Here is a 22,736-nt window from a genome sequence, read left to right on the forward strand (position 1 = left end):
ACTTTCAAAGTTCCATATTTCATGAGTAGATTATCCAGGCCAGAGAATTTACCACCTCCTGGAGTGCCTTTCTTACAGGAAGCTCAAAGACATCTACAAACACTGTCTTATTAATCCTTACATTAAAACCTGCAGGGACAACAGGAGGAAAAAACAACACTGTCATGCACAACTTTCTCAACAAAGCAGCTGCCTGAGATCCTAAGAGGCTGTGAGGTAGGTCTGCATGATGCTGAAGTTTCTGGTCAATTCAGGCCCAAAGCCAGGTCGCCTGGTCTCCAGCTTAGCAGGGACATCCAGCTTTTATGGAGAAATCAGCTAGCTGTCAGGTCGGGTTTTTTAAGAAGCCAGTTTTATTTCCTTGAATTTCTCCCTTTCACTGGTACCACTTTTATAAGAAGCTGGTATATCAATGAGAAGAGCTCCCATTTACTGAGCATTCACAGTGGGCTAGATCCTCGCTCCGTGTAGACACTATTTCATTTAACCCTCACTTAATATACACCAGGCCCTGATATGATTACCATCCATTTGCAGATGTAGAGGCTGAAGCTCAGGGAGATTAAGTGACCTGCCCAAAGTCACACGACAAGGAAAGGTCAGAGGCAGGCTTTGCCCAGGCGGTTTCACTCCAGGGCACACTGACCTCGGCCTCTGTCCTCTGGCCTCGTTGTTGCATGAAGATTGGAGAGCAGTGGGAATGCCAGATTGCCAGAACACTGTAACATTAGAAGGTGCCAGGTGCAAAGACACCTCTCCGGCTCAGTTAGAGACTTAACAGAATCTCACTCTTTTTATCTAGCTGTTTTGTTTAAACAAAGCCTGTAGGACTTGCCAAATTTAATAGACAAATCACCCATAGATGCAGTGAATAGATTTGGAATTCACAGTTTCAAGACTCATCCAGTAGAAATCCAGCTTGTAAGTGTTCAGATGGGATCACATATTAATTTTTGTAACTGAAGTATTTTTATAAGCACATATATACCCATATGTGAACATATGGTCCATTGGGTGAGAAAACAGTATCCCGTGTATTTATACGCTCTTATAGTATCATCTAGAGCACATATTTTTCAGCCCATGGATTTCCAGTAGGGTCCACAGATGAGTCTCAGTAGGTTGGGGAAACCCTACAATCCTACGCAGAAATTTTGTGTGTTTGTGTGTACGCACGTTTTCCCAGGGAAGGGGTCTGGGACCAAAAGAAAATTTTTTAATTGCACAGAAACATATCTGTCTACAAGGGTGTGTGTACTCTGGGAAATGCAGTGCATGGGTTTTGTGGACAGACCCAGCTGGTTCCTGGCACATGCTAGTGGTATGATTTCAGGCAAGGCATTTATCTTCTCTGAGCCTCAGTTTCTTCATCTGTAAAATGGAAATAATAAAACACCCCACCTTGTGGGATTGTTGAAAGTTTCGTGAAGGCATATACAGGCCCAGCACAGCACTGGATGCCTTAGAAAGTGCCTGCGAGGCACTGGTCATTTTGATTATTACCTGGGTTCTACAAAATAGGATGGCAGACTTGGGGGAGAGAAGAGTTACATACACACGATGCTTTGGAAACTGAACAGGTGAAGGTGAAATGAAAAGTAATAAATTTAGAGACCGTCTCAATGTTCCCCAACCTCAGTGCTATAGAGGGTGGTGTCGAAAAATCCTCCTACTGTACAAACCCATCAACAGTGCTTCATCACTTGAGTTTTTGAGAATTCGTTTCAGTCTCATGTTTCCGAACCCAGGCTATGGGACCAGCCAGCCAGGCTGGGTTCAAAACCACCTCCACTCCCACTCCCATTTGCTGGGTCTTCAAGAGCTAGGCACTCAACCTCCCTAGATTTGGTGAGTTAATGCACGTCAACAGCTCAGCACAGGGCCAGGCACATAGTAAATGCTCAACAAATAAACGCTACTTGTTATTGCTGCTGCTGCTATCGTTATTTGTTGTTGTTGTTGTCTAACTCCATATCATTATTATGTCTTACCTAACTTATTACCATTATCTGCTCTCTAACTCCAAGGACTCACACACCGCTTCGGTTTGTGTATTTGCGTGGTGCCGAGTGCCTTTTTAATAGTGGCCGTTGGCACTTTCATTTTCTTCCTTTATTTCTTCCCATCCCGAATCTCTGATATTTTGAGCTTATTAGCAATCCCCTCACAGCCAGGGTCACCAGGGCTCTTTAGAAGGGAGGAAATCTGACCACCCAGCAAAGGAAGTATGCAAAGAGAACAACCCAAGACAAACTGAAGGAGTTATTCCAAAAAACCTTGAAGGCAAGAAAATGGAAACTACAAACAACATCTATTTATAATGGCCTGTCGTTTTTCCGCAGCAGCCCTGGGATGATGGAGAGGGCCCGCCGGTCTCATTGTTCCTGGCGGAGCAGCCTGCCAAGAACGCCTCGCAACGTGAGGAAGGAGGCCGCTCCAGACACCGTGTCTGATAAGTCTCACTGTAGATGAACTTACAGAGAATCAAGGGCACACAACAAGGCCTGCGTCACTTCTCCCTGACCCTCTGGCCAAACACCACTCCCTCCACTGACCGGCTCCCCAGCAAGCACATTCCTCAGGTCCTGCGGCCACAGATCTGCTCTGCTCCTGCAGACAGGCTTGGATGGAACGTATTTGCTTATGCAAGGAAGGATTTTCGAAGCAACCGGTGCTAATGTGAAGTTTAAGGCTTTTGGGCAGGCTGTTTTCAGCAGGACTGTTGAGTGCTTCTTTCTGTCTGCTCTATGCGTCTATAAAATCCTCACCCTCTGCAGTCAGCTCAAAGGACCCCATGCTAGCATTTTGTAACAATATCAGGGTAGAAAGCAGATAAGAGTAGCCCACAATTTGTGTCCATTCACCACTAGGCTGGTGCTCAGATGGGAAGGTGAACTGCAGCAGGGCCAGAGACTTGCTGAATTGTTCTAAGCTGGCCTGGGTCAATCGAACATGCCTCAGTTTGCCTCGTCTCATAAATGGCTACAGGGACCATGCCTCTGTGCCTCTCAGGGCTGACGGGTAAGGGCACAAGGTGAGTGGAAGGTGATTTCTGAGGGGAAATCAGAGTACACCATTCCTCGGCCTGGTGTGCCGGCAGCGTTCCTGACCCTGGCCAGGTGAACGGTTCCCTCTGGGACGGGTGCTTACCAACCCTGGCTCCCAGGGGGTCTAATTGTGGAGTGAATCATAACCTCTCCACCTGTACGAAAAATGGGAGCCTGCTGGGAACGAGGTGTGCTGGGCACTAGGGAATCAATCACAGCATCGAAAAAGTCCTTTATGTGTTTTCCTGGGATCAAGGCTCCCAGTCGTTTTTCTATCCCCCTTTGCTGGCATCCAGCCTCCACAACAGAAGTCGGAAAATACAAAACTTGTCTGAAAAACGTGCCATGCGGAAATGCAAGCAGGGGACAGCTTGGGGAGTAGGTGGCAGGTGTGACAGGCCCTGTCCTTGCATTTCATTCACCCTGAGCTTCAGGTTACAGAGCTCAGAGGTTCTCCCCGGCTCCAGGAGCAAACTTGTCACTACCGTGCAAAAAGCATGGTGGTGTGGAAATGATGGGCCTGCACTAACGTCCAAGCAGGAAGGGGCTGCTGCCACGCCAGGGTGGAGACTCTGAGGCCAGCGCTCCCGGGCCAGTCAGCTGGGACTTCTTCCACCTCTCAAACGGCCGCTGGCTGTGTTCTGAAGGCCCCAGGGCTGTCAGAGCAAAAGCAGGCCTGTCCACGCAGGACACGTGAAAGCACTCGCCTCTCCCCATCATGGAAACGCCCCTCTGTTCCGAAAGAACCAGCTGCCGTTTGGGGGTGGGGGGAGTAGAAGCTGTGAAGGTTCAGAATGTTGGATGCTCTTGGCTGAAGCCTCAGTCAGACCAGAAGGAAAGATGCCTAGAAAGGACACCAGCTCCTGCAAGAAAGGGAACCAGATTGCAGGAAGTCTCCTCACGGGATGGGAACGGTCAGACCCTAAAGGACTTTTATTTATCCCACAGCCAGAGCAGGCTGTTTGCTCTGCGTGCAGAGCTGCTGGCTGGCGCCAAGGCCACCTCCTTGCGGTGGCGGCCGGCAGGGTCCTCACAGCGTGGGGAGGGACCGTCAGCGCCAGGGAAGAGCTCTGGGGGCCGCACAGGGAGAAGAGCCCTTGCGGGCGGTAGGACAGTAGAGACCGATCCCCCACGCCACAGAAGAGGAGTCAGTACCCCGACATTTAACCCAGCAGCCTGCCCGGAGGCTGGGACTAAATCCTGTATCTGCTTGGACCTCAGTTTCCCAGCAGATAAGACCAAAAAAATAATGATACTTTCTTACCCTCCTACTGCTCTCAAAGGGATGACGCAGGGATAAATCACTTTGAACATTTAGATGAAAGGTGCTCTATAAACCCGAGGTCTCATCAACTGCAATTGTTACGGTAATTATTTTAATGATAATAATGATGATAATGGGCGGAGGGGGTATGGGGCGGGGACGAAACGTCCTACCTTGAGACCAAGAAAAACCCTCCCGGTAAAGCCCATGGCACGGATTCCTTCCGCTCCTAGGTCCCAACCATCTCTTTCAAACTGCCAGTTCCTGGGCTGAAATATTATTTACTCCTTTCCTTTCCAACAAAACAATGATTTGTTCCACCGTCTTCCCTCTTGCTCACTCCCCGGTGTGTCTGGCTTCAGCCTGACAGCTCAGCCCTGGGCTGTTTACAGGCCTCGCTCACCCTCCACGACTCCGGTGCAGCTCCACTCACACTAAAGGCAGGAGAATTCTCTCTGTGTGAGGAATCAATTACTTCCGCTGACACTCTATTACTAGCCCTCACATCTTCGGATTCCAGACAGAGAGTGAGGTGATGGGGGAATGGCAGGGAATTTGAAGAGGATGGCGAGGGGGGCTGTGCGGGACAGGGGCGGAGGTGGGCGACAGGGAGGCAGGAAGAGACAACTGACTTGAGAGGCAGGCCTCCAGCTTGCATTTAAAGACACAGAAAGATCTCTCTCCCTCCTTGACTGCCCCGTCGGCATCCGGAGGTGACCACATGGCAGGAAGAGGCAAAGAAAAGGAAGAAAGAGAAAAGGAAAAGAAAAGACTTGTCAAGTATATCTAAGGAAATCAGAGAGGCCCCAAATACCTAAGCCTTGGGACAGCAGATGACAGCTCTGGGCACAAGGACACAGGTATACGAAGGCAGCTTTGGGCAGCAGGCTTCAAATCCCAGGCCTACCATTACCATCTGTGTGCTTTCTCTGGGCCTCAGTGTCCCCATCTGTTAAATGGGAATAACAGCAGTACCAGCCCCAAAGCATTGTTATGAGAGTAACACATGGAAAGTTCTTGGTGTAGTAGCACCTGACACCTGTCAGTAGCTTAATAAATATTTGCTATTATTGTCCAACCGACAATCCCTCCATACCACCTACAAAACATGCGATGGAGCCCCTAATGGGGCAGAGCAGAAAAATTTATAGAGACTGCCAAGATGCTTGGCTACAAAGCCAGGGAAAAAGCATAAAAAATCATGTGAATTTTCCTTTATCATGTGGAGTTTTTTGCTGCCCTCCTAAACCTAAGCCCAACTCACACTTCTTCTTTCTTCTTCTTTTTCAAGTTTTATTTTGAACCAGCTAACATTTTTCAGGGATTTTCCGTCTAGGAAAAAAAATTTTGATTATGTAAATTAAATACAACCATCTACTCTGCAATCAACTGAGATGAGTTGTGAGGTGTAGGTCTCATAATGAAGGACGATTATGGAAGCTCTTTTCTAGAAGGAAAGACAAGGGCAGCTAATTTTTTTTTTTTTTTCTGGGATGATTTATCCAGGCAAAAGTGGAAGAATGGAATTAAATATTCTGTTGAGTTTCTCTTGATCCAAAGGTTTCAACTGCCCTGCCACTAAAAAGGACAAAACAAAGAGAATACATTTTTTTTCTAAAGGACTCATAACTACCGGAAAACACACAAATCCCCTTTTAGAAAAATCTAATTTCTCTACTTCATCTATTTCCTTCTCCTGTTTATGCCCTCCACACCCAGAGCTCCCACTGAATTTCTTAAGACAGACTCTCACCCGGTGTAATTAGATGGGAGAATTACATGGAGCTACATGGGGTGAGATGCTGGGCCTCTGGGACCTCTGGGTTCAGAGAAGGTGCCAGGCTTGAGAGCCAGAACAAGTGGGATTGTGTACTGGAAAATCTCAAGGGATTTCCTCAATGAGAAGATAAAAATGCATTGTGAGGAAGGACATCCAATTGCATTTGGAGAGTTGGGATTGCAACATCGCATATTTAAAAACAAACTGCCAAAAATAACCGTTGTCCCAACTGCTCTTTAACCTTGGTGGGCGGAGAAGAACAATCTGCGGTGTTTCCCCCACTTCTTCAGCGAGCTAAAGTGCTGGGTGGAGTCCTTGGTCAAGGCTGGTGAGTGTGGGGTTGGCTGCCAGCTGAGCTCGAGGCAGCAGGACTGTTCCCGTTTATTGCACCGCGTACCTGGAGGGGATCTGTTTCTGTCATTAGCAGGGCTGCTGTGATACAGAAAAGTATTGCTGCTCATTGGTTCCTTGGGGGAATCAGAATATTTCTGTGGCTGAGCAGGCAGTAAATCTGTAACAATGTCATGAGTAATCAACCTGAGGGTCTCTCCTGAGTGCAGGACACCCTCTTGAACCACACAGAACTCTCACTCTGCTCTGAGTTCCAGAGACTCAGGCGGACACCAGCTGAAGCCACACGTCTAATTGGGCATTGTGCCCTCCTGCCCTCTGTTCGTAGGAAAGAGATGTGTGTTCACAGGGAGTCTTGTGTAGGAGTAAACTGACGAGCGGAGCTTAATGCAGAGTGTTACCCGGACTTCCCCAGGCCATACCCCACTTTCAGGCATTAAATTGGGGGGGGGGGTCCCTGGATATAGGGTAAGAAACTGTAGAAACTCTCTGACCAGGGAGAGTGGGACAGCAGAGAGTCCCCCTCATCTCACTCTTTCCTGCTCCCTGACCACAGCCCCTCTCTGAGATGCTGGAAGTTGTCTGGCCAGGAAATAAAATTAAATAGCATTGCCCAGTCATCTCTTCACCGAGAAGGGGGTTTGTATCAACAAGCCACCAGGATGGCCCTACATTACTGTGGTTCCTGAAGACATCAAATTCTCTCCCCTTCTTGCCTTTGACACGATGCTCTCTGCCTGGGCCACCAGCCCTACTCACATCCCCTTCGCCTGGCTAACTTCTTCAGGATCAGTGCAGGCATTGCCTCCTCCAGGGAGCCTTCCCTGATCTCCTCAGCCAAGGGTAGATCCCAGGGCTCATATCACGTCCCGGGTCAGAATGCATGGTGTTGGCGGAGGCAATAGAGCATGAGAGTAAAGAGCTCAGGTTGCAAAGTAGTGTGTTCTGGTTTCAAATCCCTTCTCTGCACTTTTTTTTTTTTAACATCTGTATTGGAGTATAATTGCTTCACAATGGTGTGTTAGTTTCTGCTGTATAACAAAGTGAATCAGCTATACATATGTTCCCATATCTCTTCCCTCTTGCATCTCCCTCCCTCTCACCCTCCCTATCCCACCCCTCTGGGTGGTCACAAAGCACCGAGCTGATCTCCCTGTGCTATGCGGCTGCTCCCCACTAGCTATCTATTTTACGTTTGGTAGTGTATGTATGTCCATGCCACTCTCTCACTGCGTCCCATTCTCTGCCACTTTCAAGAGTGCAAACTTGGGCCAGTTGCTTACCTTCTTTGAGCCCAAGATTCTTCATTTGTGAAATGGGAAGGGTAACAACGACTTCCCATTTCACCGTTTGTCGCAAGGATCAAACGTGATGATGCGTGTAAAGCACTTGGCAGCGTCAGGCTCACAGGTGGTGCTCCACATGTGGTAACTTTATCATCAGTAACCACACATTTTTTTACTTGCTCCCTCCTTCCAAACTCTAAATTTCATAGGGTCAAAGAGTACAATCTACTTACTCATCACTGAATTCCCAAGGCTATCATCACGCTTGGCACATAGTAGATGTTTAATATCTAGGAACGAATGAAAGGTCTATTGCCACTTTGCTGATGAAAGACCAAGTCACAGAGAGCGTAGTAACTTCTGTGATCCCGTGTCCTATCTTCCTGCTGTCATTATGTCACATCACAAGATGGATGACTAGGGAAGACACCTCTGTTGACATTCCAGTGTGGGTTCATGCCACGCTGACTTACGTCCTGGCAACTCAGATGTAAAAATCTCACTGACACAATCATCTGCATGCCCCTGCTCAGCCCCCTCTAGGACTAGGCACCTTAGAGGGTAGAGGTGAGACACATGCGGTCCGTGCCCTTAGAGAACTTACGTGCTCAGAACACAGGATGACCACGCACGAACAAACAGCAAGCAAATCAAGGCAATATGCAACGCTTGGGGAGTTCCGAGTAGGGGGCCCTAAAAGAGAGCTGGAGGAATCAAGGACTCCAAGGGGGAATGGAGGGGATCGTGCCGTGGGGCACTGGAGGGGAGAGGGAGGAGGGTCTGAGCCCTGGCCCTCACAGGGTCTCCTGCAGATGTAAGGTTGTACGCGGAGGATGTTTATTGAGCACAGGGAATCTTCGCTGGCCGGCTGGGGAAGGGCCCGATTACTGAGGTCTGGTATGTTCCCTCTGCTTCCTGTAATCAACTTATCAACCTGGGAAAGTGCCCCCTTCCTAAGATAGCATCCCCTACTTTGGGAGAAGCACACGTATCTTCTAAGATTTAGAGAGCTCCTCTGGTCGTAAATAAACACAAGGGCACTTTGTTTATCCGGCACACTTAGCTAGAGGCTGAATATCCCCCCAAACCTCAAATATCCAGAATGTGGGTGGGGCGGGGTGGGGGGATGGTTTCAGAAGAAAAGACGGTGAGCAGCTCAACTAATGCCGAGGACTGCATGCACTGATGCCCTTACACTCTGCCCCCGGGAGAGCGCACTAGGACACACTCCGCTATGAGCGTGGCCGACTAAAGCAAACCAGATGTGCTGGCCCTGGGACTGCACCGGCCTGGGACAAAGCTTAGACCCCAGGACTAAACACTTCCCAATAGACACCAAAACCTCCTGCAGCAAAATCCATACCCACAATAAAAGGGTAAAAAGAGGGCAGAGGGGTATACTCATAACAGAAGATGACAGCAAGAGTATTGATAGAAAAAAGTCACACATTCCCCCAAAGTACAAAGATGCTAATAACCCAGTTGCGAACTTATCGTGTATCTACATAAACAAGAGACTGAAATCTCGCAAAGTAGTTACCATTGTCCAAGTTTTGCAGATGAGGACACTGAGGCCTGGGAAGTTTAAAAGGTCAACAAAAACTCATATCTAAATACCCAAACATGACATTACCCAGCCTCTGTCACAAAACGTCAAGTTTAGAATTAGAAGCCTGAGTCACTGAGAAAAAGTTGACTCACCTTAGCATTAATTTTGTTTAAGAAGACGAGGAAGCGTGGCACATGATTTAGAACGTTCTTAATCAGAAATCTTTCTAAAGAGGAACTTTTGGAACTTTATAGGAGTATGTTTTAGAATCTGGAAATGTCAATGAGGCATGGTAAATGAGATTTGTTGTGCTGAACATACACATGAAGTTATCAGTATAGGTTTCTGTGTGGGTTTTTCAGCCTAAGAAATGTTCTCTCAAGTCTTCCTAGTGGTTTTCGCACTTTCTGAAGCATGTTTGTCAAGATATCCATCTGGAAATAACCAGTTCTTAAAAGGACCTAGATTCTTGATTCTGGTTTTATTTGGGCCTCCGGGATGGGGTGGGATGCTAGGCTTGTGCGAGGGCTCGTGAATAAGCTGTGTATCGTACACAGGTGGGTGTTTTCAAGAATACACATATTTTAGGTCTCAGAAAGGGAAAAAAGAATATTCAAGTTTGCATGCATATGCTCCTAAAGCCCTAAGGTTCAGCCACTTGGCTGATGACTCAAGTGAAAGGCAGTAGGCACGATGCTCTTCCCCACCGCAGGGAATGAAGTGGCTTCTCCCTGTTTGCTCAGATGGCCCTGAGTCCTGCCCTTTTGTCCCTCAGCCACACCGTCGTGGCTGGGCCACAGCGGTTTCTGGTTTCTGCCTGCAGTCGGTGACTAGGCCTCCGAGCAGCCTATGGGTGCTGGGGCTTGGATTCCTGCAGATGGCCAGAGGGAGGAGTTGGGAGCTCACTGCAGATGGTGGCCTCGGACTGTACTGACTCAGGCAAAACTGGGGCTGGTGAGTGAAAGTTTCCAAGCAGACGGCAGACTTAAATGGAACAAAATTAGCAAGCGACGGTTAGGGGAAAAGGTCTGTCTGTCTGGGGTTTATTCACCAACGGGCTCCACCTTTAGGATGTGGATTTCAAGGGACAGGGAGCCAAAGGCTCAGGGGCCACCGGCCAGGCTAATCCTCTCATAGCAGGACCCATTCCCAGGTCACGGGGCCATCTTTGCAGTTAATCCTGCACAAAGGAAGAAGAGGGGAAAACAGAAAAGGGCAGGCATGCTGACCACTGCCTTTTTTGCACAGTGGGGCTGGGTTTTTTTTTTTTCCCTGACGTTCTTACTCATTTTTCTTTCTGCAGGGGTGTTGCTGCTGCAAGCTCTCCTCAGAAGGACCTTTGGGCCGTTTTCTCTTGGTAGGTGTCTACCCTACGGGCCTTGAGAGTCAAATCCAATTGGAAACATGCGCCGAAATGAAAGGAGAAAGGATGCTAATTTCCTCTGATAGTAAGTGCTTTCCAACCCCCTTGGAAGGCAAATGAGAGCGGGAGAGAGGAGGAACAGGACAGAACCTTCAGGACTTCAATTAGATGAACTGTCCCCTTCACAAGAAAGTGAAACAAGGCAGTGGGGGAGGAGGAACCCATTTACCCTGAATGCAGATGGCAGTGAAGACTGTTGAAAATACCTTGCAGGGTGAGAGATGGAGAGAACCGGATGTGTCTTTCTAAGTAGAAAAATTAATGAGAATGAGAGAGAAATGGGGAGTGGAGGAGAAATGGGGGAGGGTACGAGAAGTAAGGATGAGGTTAAGTAGCAGAGGCGTGACCCCAACAGCATCTTGCTGACACTTTGGCACTGGGGCAAAGAGACTCCAGAAAGATCCTTTTCTGACCTCCCTGAACTTTTCGGTTCAAGCTGGAAGCATGGAATTGGGGGAGTGGGGAGAAAAACAAGAAGCTACTTGGTATAGACGTTAAGTACCAGAAGCTTCAGAATAACCTTGTAACTTACCTGCTTCCCCTACTCCAACTCCAGCCAGAGGCAACGTCTTGGTTCCTCTGTTCCCAGTGGCTTCAGAGACCTTGTGCTCGCTCCATCCCTGGGGCTGAGTCCTGAGGGCAAGGGGTACGCCACAGCCCCAAACTGGGCAGGAACATGTTTCCCTGGCCTTTTGTGCTTCCAACATGTTTTAAGTCATGCTTACCAGCTCCTGAGTTTTCCCTTCCAAAAGCATGCCTTCTCTCTCTGCCACTATGAATATACATGAGATGACCTCTCAGCAATTTTCCTGGGAGATTTGCTGGCATAAGCATAACAGATTTTGGCCCTCCGTTGAGACAGGTGATTAGTCAAAGTTCCCTGAGCTCAGACCCAAGCTCTCAGTACATCACGCTTCAGTCTGTGCCAACCTTCTGTAACCCAGACAGAGGCACCAGAAGCCTTATACCTTATAAAGAAGCTCTTCTAACAGAAATTTTTGGTAAAGTTCACTGGCAGGGAATTGGCAGCCTTGAGGTGCTATGCAAATATACACAAGGCTGTGCATTTAACTTAGACAAAGAGGAACTGATTAGTTACCCTATGTCATCCATGGAGTCAAGAGTAGATGTGGGATTATAACTCCATCTTATGACTCTTTGTCACATGAGGCGTCCACCCGGGAAACCCTTCGGTTTTCAACAAAGGCTACCTCTTGTTAGGGAAAAACCATTACGAAGGTGCAAAGGAGTCCTAGGAAGATAACAGTGACATTGACTCACTGTGCCCCCTGATCGAACTCTGGTTAAAGAGGAGCCTTGCTCTCCCCCACAAGGTAGCACGGGCCCAGACCTAGGCCTGCTCCCTTGGACTTCTCCTGCTAGCTGATCCCTTTATTAATTTTTCAGTCCTCACAATGCTTTGGTCACAAGGAATGCTCAGACTACTTATTAATCACAAGGGGCCACTGAACACCCATCAGAGCAGTGGCACGTTCTAGGCACTCGTTTGGAGCAGGATATGATCGTTGGCACATTCTATCATGCATAGAAAACTCTCACTTTGGTTTCAGCGAGGAAAGACCTTAAGATGGAGCCCACTAGACAGTACAAAGGGCATTCACACTCTTGACATTGCAATGCTGCTTCCTCCCTCACCTTAACTTATAGAGACCTTGGTGTTAACATGGTGTTTCTTTTTGCTTCCTTTTTTTTAATATTTATTTATTTATTTATTTATTTATTTGGCTGCGCTGGGCCTTCGTTGCGGCATGCGAACTCTTAGTTGTGGCACATGGGATCTAGTTCCCTGACCAGGGATGGAACACGGGTTCCCTGCATTGGGAGCGCAGAGTCTTAGCCACGGGACTACCAGGGAAGTTGCGACATGGCATTTCTAAAGCACTCACAGATGTCTAAATGTCTGCTTGGTCTCTCCTAAGCCACACATTTCCAAGATGGAAGGACCAATGTTGTGAGCCCAGCTGAGACACCTCGGGTGACTTAACTTCTCTGGGCTTTGGTTTTCTCATCTGCAAAATGGAGGTCATAATGGCACCAACTTCCCAGGGCCATTGTGAGAATTGAATGGATTGATATTTACAAAGCAATTAGAAGAGTGTTTGTTAAATAAATCCATAGCACCTGCTTTGAGACTCTAACCTGTACAGCACAGATACCAAGAATCAATGCGAATCTCAGACCTGCCAGTACAGACTCAGATTTTTAGCTCTCTTTCTATAAGGAAACCTGCTGCTGCTTCATGAAATAACAGCCTGACCCTCCACGGCTGGATACACAGGAAGTCTCCACTTGGGGATCTGGCTACTGTTTTATTAAGGAAGCTGCTGGGGTTCCTACATGTGGGAGAGGCAGTGGAAATGGGGAGATCTCCAAGGGGAAAGTCAATCTTAAAGTCAAGAGCTGGCATTGTGTACTCCCCCCACCTGCCCCTACGTGGAATTCTCCTCTACTGCCAGCCTTTGAATTTAGGGTGTATTCTTTACACTCTTCACTCAGGAAGGCGCTTTCCTCCATACTATGGGATCAACTAGGCTTTTATTTCCACTGCAAGAAATAAATCTCTTGAGGTTTCCCTCTGGGGCCAGGATCCACCACTGTTCAGCAGGTCCTAGGGCCAGGGGTGCTGCCATGAGGCGGCAGGCATGGCAGAAGCCTGGGGAGGCGGGTGGGGGGGTGTGTGTCTCGTGGATGTACATGGCACAGGATGGTGCTTACTTGCAGTCGTGCTTCTCGATTTCGAAATGAGGGTTGAAGTTGAGGACAATCTTCTGGTTGGGTTCGGGGGCGTAAACAATCCACTCACAGTTCTGGTGGGATGGATAATCCTGGGGGTACCCCGGGGAGGTGATATAGCCAGCATCTTTGGAATTCAAACGACCTCCACAGGGTTGGTCTGGAAGAGAAGGCACACGAAGTAAAGAACTTCAAATATGTTACAGTCTGTTTTTTTTTTCCTTTCCTTGTTTCTTCTCTCTACCAGTGGCTGATTAAAACAGTTTTACAGACCTTTTATGGCAGTCCAGAAGACTAACCTACTTACTCATTCAGTGGAAGAGATTATTTCAGCTCATCCTCCCCCCTACTCACCCAAACCACACACACGCACACACTCGCCAAATGAAAATATTCCAGAAAATGCTCATAAATATTCCCAATTACATGGTCTGAGATTTTAAAAAACCAACAAAGCTGCAAACTTAAAATGCCTCCCTGCCTGTTCCTGTCTCCCCTACTTGGCCCATCTTCTCCTCGTTCAAACCTCGCATCTCTATCTTTATCTCATAAATCCTTCATGTGATTTGGTGTCCCCCAGCCCAGCCCAGGCAGCCAGAAGTAAAGACTCCGGGAACTGACAATAGTGGTTTTGTGGTGCCGACCCACAAGTGAGCCTGGTAACAATTACATGTGATGCGGAGGAAGCATTTTCAGTTTTGGGCCAGAACAGGCCCTGGAGGGTGATTTCAGCTATTTTTTTTTTTTTTTTTAAGGAAGAAAAAGCAAAACCCCCAAACACTTAATTCCAAATACACCACAAATTTGATTTATTAGTTCATTATACACTGAGTGGAAAAATCTGCATTAGAGAATCCACTGGCTCTGACCTCAGAGGTTTGACGGAAGTGCTTTGTGCTGAGTGGACGCCTGTGTTTTCTCCAAGCTTTTTGCCGCTGTCCCTCCTGCCCGGTCACCACCACCAGAGTGTGCTGCTGCTTTGTCCAGTGGTGACCAGCCTTGGAAAGGAGGCTGCAGGGCAGTAGCTGCTCCCCTCCCCCTCAGCAGTGCCCAGCTGGAGGTAAACAGCTTCACGTGGGCCAGGAGGGATGGGGGCGATCTTCAAAGGCAGAAGAGGTGGGTGATGACATTTGAAGCATCTCATATTTGGGAGTGAAGCTCTGTCATCCCCAGGAGGGGTTCCTGGGAAATGGAGGGGTTTGGCTTAATACCACGGTAGAACAGAAGATGGGAAGGCACAAGAGACCTGGAAATATTCAGAAGCCTCTCGGAGAACTTCCTAAGATGTGTGCCTCTCTCAGCATCAATCACGATTTAATATCGCCATCTGCATGGAGCAGCACGGGGTCCGTGAATTATGCATTCTGGCTCAGCAGCTACGCTACAGGACGGGGCTTTCTCCTGTGCTCACTCTTTGAGGGAAAGGGTCACGCATTTTTTAACTCTACAGGTGCACTCTCCTATTCCCCGTGTCTGTTGGCATTACTGTCGTCCAGACCTCTGCTTTAGATTACCAGCCTGACAGGCTTTAAACGCATAAAAGATGGGCACACTGCACAGTGATGGTTGGGACACACAAATCCACACAAGTAGCCTTTTAGGCATCACGCCTCTAAGAGCTCAAACTGTGCCGCGTTGAGCTGCCCAGAATCTAATGGATTCAGGTTCCATTTCCTACTGGGTGGAAAACAAAAGCAGGCCATTTCCTCTGGTTTGCAGAGACCACATCGTCCTCTAACTAATGACCCCGCACCCTCCCCAGTCCAGGAGGACAATGGGCCCAGCCTTCCCGCCCAGACTGAGATGAGACCAGCAGTTAAGCCGGGTGCCGCCCGTTCCTCTGCAGTCTTTCCAGGTGTCCACACCACTCCGCCATGCTGGGCACCCAACGACTTCCAGCAAGTCAAACTGTGGCCCGTTGGTCCTGGTTCGTGGGCGTGAAATAGGGCTGAGAGTGGTGGCCCTCTGAAAAGGTTGAGGTGTGGGGATTTAGATCACCAGCTGCTCGGACCAAGCTAACGGGAGAGGAAACTTTCTGCTGGCTACAGCTCCTCTGCCAGCTGTTTTGCTGAAAACTGCAGCCTTGCCACCAACTCACCCCAAACCACATTTTTCACCTTGGAAATCATCAGATGGAATCTGAGCTGAGCTCCTGTTTTGTAACCAAGTCATCCAAACTCCTTCCCTCCTTCTTTATCCCTTCCCTGCTTCCCTCCAATTACTCTTGAAAGAACTTCTCTCCCTCAGTTCCCTGCCCCACCCCCCAAGTTTAAGCTTTTAGTCATTAGACCAGGCACCCGTAATCAGCAATAAAGACAGGAAACTTCCTCATAGAAAGGTTTCATTTCTCACCCACACCAGGAGTAATCATTTCCCCACTTAAAAAAAAAATTAAACTATATATATCCCATAGCAGAGAGTCTGCATTTTCGGCTGTTAAAACTCACTTAACCAAAGGAAAAAGGAGTAACCCCTTTCTTTTTTCCTGTTCTTTCCTTATCTGAAGAAAATCAAGGCACTTATTAAAATATTTAAGAACTCATTAAAACATCTGCTTTGCTTGCGTGTAGTTAACCTTTTCAATATCCAAACATTTATAAACTCACACTCTTGTTTAGATGGCACTCACACTCAGAAACACACACAAACATAGATATCGAGCATATGTCCGGTACATATGCATATTAGAAATTCACACTTTAGTCCTGTACACACTTTCACACCCTCTCGTAAAATATCATACATCATTTGCACAGACATATATCCACCAAGATAAATACTAGAATTTCTGTCTCTATTTTTCTTGAAGAGAACTGAATTCTTGAAATCTATCATCAGTAAAAATTGTAAAGAAAACACACTTAATCCTTCTACACTTCCTCTTAATAACTGATCTTTCATTTCCAGGTTTGGGGACCCTTCCATTTCTGAAATACAAACATGCCCCCAATAGAAATGAGCTAGACTTTCTTCTGAAGAGCTACACCATCCGGGGCTTGGGAGGTCTCTGTCAGTTTCCAAAAGGAACAGCGTAAGTGCTCTCTATCCTGTTTCAGAGGAGTCCAGCCCAGCCAAAAGGGGGCTGAACTCAAGGGCAAACGCCTTTAGGCCAATCTCCACATACAGAAGGGAAGCTGACCCTGTTGAATTTTTAGCTACTGAGCCTGTTTGGCAAGTTGACAAGAGACTGACTTCTTTCTCTATTTTGTGAAAACCTTTCACCTGGGGCAAATTCACTTCCCAAAGAGAAGTAGGCAAAGCCAGGCCTGGACGGTTCAGAGCGGGTTTTCTCCTACATCTGGGAAGGAAACCTAAGGGATGGGCCAGGTCAGGTCAGATAAAGAGGCCCACGGATGAAAGGATTCAGGTGACACCTCTAGACATAATTTGAAATCAAGGGAATGCTAAGTTCTAAAGTCACAAAGGCCTGATTTTTCCCCCATAATGACTACTTAGGTGTTTTAATTTGACATATAAAAGGTCAGATTATTTCTGACCTTCATATCTTTCTGTCTCTTTTTTTGTTTTTCTCACATGCCCTTGTTTGCTGGTGAGCTAAGCACCATCTGATGCTGCCTAGGGGTAACCTGGCCCGGGATCAGGTAAAGGGATACTGGACCCATCCACTTACAATTCTAAGGCCAGTTTCAGAAGGAACTCACCCTCCTATAGAACCCAATTTAAGACGAAGCACTGGTTCCTTCATAATATATGATATTTAGGAAGTACTTATTAAGAAGGAGTAACAGATCTTCTTTAAAAACCTGGTCTGACTCCTAAGGAAATTCAGCTGGAGTTGTTTTAAAGAAACACTGGATGGCCAGGACTTGAAAATAATCAGATTACAATGGCTTACTTCACGATGGCCAGAGACACCAGGTGACAGCAGGCAACAGGCTGTGGGGCTGTCCCACAGTAGAAGAATCGGATCACTCAGTTTAGCTGAACTGAAAGTAAAAGTCCTTGGCAAAAACAGGAAACTTAGGCTGGCTGGATACGGGATGGGAGAGTCAGGTGATGTCAAAGGTGGGTCTGGGGTAAGGGGACCAGATTACTAGGAGGGGAGGGGGGCTGACATTAGCAAGAAGAGGGGATGCAGCACGTGGACTCTCAACTCCCTGTGACCTTCCTGTGTCTCAGCTTCCTAAACTGTAATTCAATGAGAGGACTGAATTAAGTGTGTAGGTTTCAAAGTTATTTTTAGACGTGTTTGTGTTTTCCTTGATCAGCACTCTATCCAGAACTCCAATGTGCAAAGCAGCTAAAAGTGGAGCTCTTCTTGGGTGTGGGGACGGAGGGTGACCAGAATCAGTGCAGTATCCCCGCCATGAAGTCCCTCCCCTCCTCTCTGATGGGGCTTCTCTGTAAGAACATCAGGACTTCCTGGGACTGGGTTTGAAACCCACTAAATCTCAGTTCCCTTGTTACTTTAAAATGCCATAGAAAAGAGAAAGAAGGATTAGAAGACATCAATTTCATATATATACCTGAGGGCACTTGGTGGAGAAAAGCAGTCTCATTTCCCCCAAAATAATACGCTTTATTTACTTTATAATTTATCCTTTATTCACAACACAATCCCATCCTGTTCCTATTTCCACAGCATTGTTTTTAGTTAATTATTGGTAGCAAGGAAAAGAAGAAGCTCTTTCTACGATTTCAAAAGAGATGAGTTTTGCCACTTAACTAGTAAGAAGCCTTGTATTCAAGTATGGTCTCCCCACTGACAAGCTGTGTGACCTTGGGTAAGTTAGTAAACAACTCTGAGCCTTTGTTTTCTCATCTATAAAATGAGGGGAGTAGTTCTAAAGGTCAGTTCCAGTTCTAAAATTCAAAGCCTGTATAATGAGGAGGGAGTAAAAATCCTGTAACCCATAGATGAACCCCAAATTTAAAAGATTCTCTACCCTCCTAGACAATAAGATATTTACACAAGGTGTTAATTTCTGTTTCATCTGCTTAGTGAGCCTGAAACAAAACTCCAGGATTCTTCAGATAAAAGTATCTATCCTGCATTATGGAGAGTTCAAATGTCTCTTTCAATCACATTAGCTCTACTGACCTGCGTTTCTTAACTGAGTCTATGGCTGTTTATTTATAAATATTAGGGATACACAGTTCTGTGTGTGAGCATCTCAACAACAGTGATGCGCATGAAAAGAAAGACCAAAAAGAGAGTTTCTTCCAATCTCTCACTCAAATCATCTAAGTCCTGTGCTCAGGGTTTGAACCAAATTTTGCTCACTAACCTTGGATAAGCTGCTTTTAAAGAGTGATTTCTGTGGGTTGAGGCTGGATTTTGTTTTATTCAAAGCGACTTCAGCCTGTCACAAGACAGTCTCATAAAATCTGTATCTTGGCTTAAGCTGGGAAGAAATGAGCCAATCCATCAGCCCAGGAATGTGGCTGTTTGACCACTTCCTAAGGCAACTGGGAAGGGATGCAATCTATTCAATTTATGGGGCTGGGTGGCAGTGAGTGATACGCTCCTGAAGGCGCAGCAAATGCAAATCCCTGTGAACTTCTGCAATGATAAAGTTCAAAATCTGAATAAAAGAAGCGTCTGGGAGGGCAGGACGGAGGGAATCAGAGAGCGGGACAGGAAGCCAGCACATGAGCATGGAAAAAGAAGTGAGGAACGAGGCAAACTTCCTCTTCTGAAACACCTCCGATGAATTCACCAAGGAGAGAACTGGAAGTTGGGTCTGGAAATAGGGCCTTTGGGAAGTCTCTTCCCCTCAGTCTGGATGCTAAAAATGAACCTTCATTTAATCGTTAAAATGTAGTTTGAGGCGATTACCTTCCCTGACCTCAAATCATGCCACCTGTGGTAACCTCGTTATTTGTCATCTTATATCATAAACAAACACAATTCCAATAGGGCAGCCAATATAATATCATTAGTTTATATTTATGTCCACTCTTTCCCAGCCCTCATTGCAAATGCAATTTTGATGCCATCCATGAGAGATCTGGGATTACAATTCCTGACCCTTTCAACAGACATTTGGGGAAGGAAATAGAAGAAGAAGAATTTTAGGGCCTCTCCAAAAGGTAATATAATTTTTTTCATTTATTTTGATTAACTGAAGGCTTCTGTTGAAACTTTCATGGCTCCCCATTGGTTAGTAAATGAAATCTAAACCCCCTGGCCCAGCAATTTGGGCCTTGCATTTGGCACAAGCTACTATATCCAACCTGATTTGCAATTATTTGCCTCTACACCATCTAAACTGCAGTTTCTGAGCGTTCCCCAAACAAGAAGTGTTCCCTTCTCTGCTCCTATTTCCCCTTCCCCTGGTATGCCTTTCCTAGCTCTAAATCATCTATCCTCTCAATCCAGGCTCACACGGCACCTCTGCCCTCCCTGATCTCCCCACACCACGAGTGACCTTTCCCAACCTCTGAGGCTGAAGCTCTTTAGCATCTTCTAAGGTGTGAGAGAGCCTTACCCACGCTGCTGGACCACCTGTTCATCTTTGGCAAACCATACAGCATCAAATCCAGAGTCTTTCCCAAAAGTCAGACTCAATGAGGCTTGATGAATTAATGAATTAATAAGTGACTGGCGTAACACCAAAAGCATCAGTAGGTATCACAAATTCTAAGAAAGCCTTGTCACAAATTGTTCTGCTTATCCAGCTACTACCCTTCCTTCCCGACCCACAGCTCCTATTAAATGCAAATGTTTTTTAATTGGTGAACCGAGAGTTTAGAGGACTTGTCTGGGATAATAATACCTAGTCATAGATCAAGGTAGAGCTAGTGTGAACTATATCTCATAGGACACAATAACCTCAGATAATAATGATGAAGTTCAAAAGATATTACATTTTAATTCTAATAATGGTAAAATTAATTTATCTGAGGGTTTTCTTGCCCCCTCACTCCATCCCCCTACCCTCCCAAAGGCAAGCTGCAGATATTTGTTTTCAGTAGCGCCAAGAAGATTCAAACTACTGCTTCATCACTAGACTCTTGCTGGGTTTCAGTTTAGTTCTCTACCCGTCCCTCCCCGGCTCCCTTCCCCTGGCCCCCAATATGCCTTTTAGGCACATCTGTTTTATTTTTCCCCTTTATCAAAACAATTATTATCGCCGCTTGGTCCGGTAATTTGCAATTCCCTTTATCTTCTTCGCTGAAAGACTGGCCAGAACCTGGATCCCTGGCTATCACGGGATCTTGAGAGGCGGTGAGCAGGGTATCCACTGGCTGTGTGCATTCAGCTGGCCAGCAGCCCTACCCCACTGCACGCCTTCCTTTTGTTATTCCCAGCCTCCTCCCTTTTCTTTCTGGATTAGATCATGACTCCTTTATGAAGACCCAGAGGGAAATGCGATTATTAAGAATCTTGCTGGGTAAAAGCTATTTTGTCTTTATGACGACTTTTTCGAGTTCAGCTGCTGAGGGGCCTTAATGCCAGAGTAGAAGTTATTACACATTCAGGGAGCCCCTTCCACGCAGCACTCCCTGCTGAGCACACTTTCAGGGATGAAGGATGGAAGAGGAGGGAAGGAAAAGAGAGAGATTTAAAAAATCAGTAGAGGCGAGAACACTGAAAGTAGAAAACCCAGGTGAGAAAAAAAAATGCAAAGAACAGATGTAAATCTAAGATGAGAATCCAGCAGAGAACATCCGTCTCTGAAGAACAGTGTGCCGAGAGATCATCTGACGCTTATAAATCCAGACAAAGGTTTAGTGGGGTAAGAGCTGAGAATGCGTAATTACCTACTTATTTAAAAAAAAAACTCATAAAAGTAACATCAACTTACCACATGGGTGTTAGTGTGCTTTCTATCTTTCTACGATCACCAGATACTGTTAACTCCACTGAAGCTGTTTTGAAGATTAAATGACTTCCGAATAGACAGCTTAATATGTACTAAACAGTACTCTATGTAATCTGACATAGCCCAACAGCCCTAGAAATCAGCTATTATTATCAAATACATTTTCCAGATGAAGACACTGAAGTACAGAGAGATTAAGGATTCTGGATCACCGAGCTGTTAAGTGGCTGAGCTGGAGTTTAATCCAGGTGGTCTGGCTCCAATGCTTCAGAAGCTGGGAAGTCCGATGCAGGTCTCCCCAAAACATTTCAGTGACAAACCTATTTAGTGGCATTTAGGGCAAGAAAAATGTTTTGCCTGTTTGAAAACTCCTTTTTCTCCCCCGTGCCAGGAATCTGTGTGTGAACAATGAGAGATGTGTTTGAGGCTGGGGTGTGAGTGAGCTGGAGGCACTGAACACAGTTTCCACTCCTGGCACCTCAGATCCTTGTCATCCTGGCCCTCTTTCCTGCATCCTGGAAGCCGGGGTGTGAGTTTGGGGGAGGGTGTGGTAGGGGTGTGACTAGATGGCTCAAGTCTGAAACTATGTGTCACAACATCAGAGGGTTTTTTTCTCCGCAGCTGCCATTTCTCTCCTGTCTCCTCAACCCCATTCTTCCCCATCCTAAATGCCACGTGGTTATTGTTCTACTGGAGAGGAGCAGCATTTTCAGAGATGGGGGATTTATTTTTATCGCACAGCTGGTCTGCCAAAGGTCACATAATTTGGCAATGTTCCCAGTGGTTAAAAATTAATTTCTCCTTATTAATACAACCAAGGTCCCCTAGGATCGGAGCTCAGCCTTATCTAAACTTGACAGCTTCCTAAACCTTTAGAAGATGCTTTCTCCTGGAGGGCCAGCCATGCTTACAAGGCCACTGTGTCCTGGAATCCAACCCCACTGAATCCTGTTAGGTAATGAGACCATTAAGCCTTCAGCCATGTCTCATCGAAGCAGATAAAGCTTTGAAAAAGGCTGTAGGCTCCCTAGGACAAACTTCCGCAATACCAGGAATGGGTTAATTAAAAAAAAAAAAAAAAAAGTGAATGCCTTACCTGGAAGGAAGCATACAAAGACTAACTTCCAGGGATCAAACACAAATGTGACACTCAGAGAGGGTGCCTCAAAGCTTATCCAGTGGCAAATGATGGTCAGATGATAAAATACCTCAAATATGTTAATGCTACTACAAACTACTGCCCAGATGTCACTTTTCAAGTCTTTTCTTGTCAGTGCAAGAAATTAAAAAGATATTATGCTTCTGCTCCATCTTTTAAAAAAGGAAAGTCGCATCTCTATTTCCTAAAGTCTTCCCAAACTGGACTTCGGGGGAATATATTCTGAAAACTCTTTACCAATGAACCTGGCTCTGAATTCTGTCAACTCAGAACTGTCTCACACTTGGGTCACCCAAAGTCAGCTCCTTCTCTTGACCACTTTAATGAGCAGTT

At 46.5% G+C, this 22,736-nt stretch overlaps 1 protein-coding gene across 4 annotated transcripts in view; it reads right to left on the reverse strand.

The window, feature by feature from the left end:
• Positions 1 to 22,736, reverse strand: part of NRP2 (neuropilin 2) — a 115,039-nt gene that overhangs the window by 86,761 nt on the left and 5,542 nt on the right. For all 4 annotated transcript variants that reach the window (XM_068544610.1, XM_068544609.1, XM_068544612.1 and 1 more), the window contains exon 2: positions 13,437 to 13,614. In XM_068544610.1, the coding sequence (XP_068400711.1) occupies positions 13,437 to 13,614 (178 nt within the window). The remainder of the gene's footprint in view (positions 1 to 13,436; positions 13,615 to 22,736) is intronic.

The sequence above is a fragment of the Eschrichtius robustus genome, chromosome 5 (genome assembly GCF_028021215.1).
Source record: "Eschrichtius robustus isolate mEscRob2 chromosome 5, mEscRob2.pri, whole genome shotgun sequence".
Taxonomy (NCBI): Eukaryota; Metazoa; Chordata; class Mammalia; order Artiodactyla; family Eschrichtiidae; genus Eschrichtius; species Eschrichtius robustus.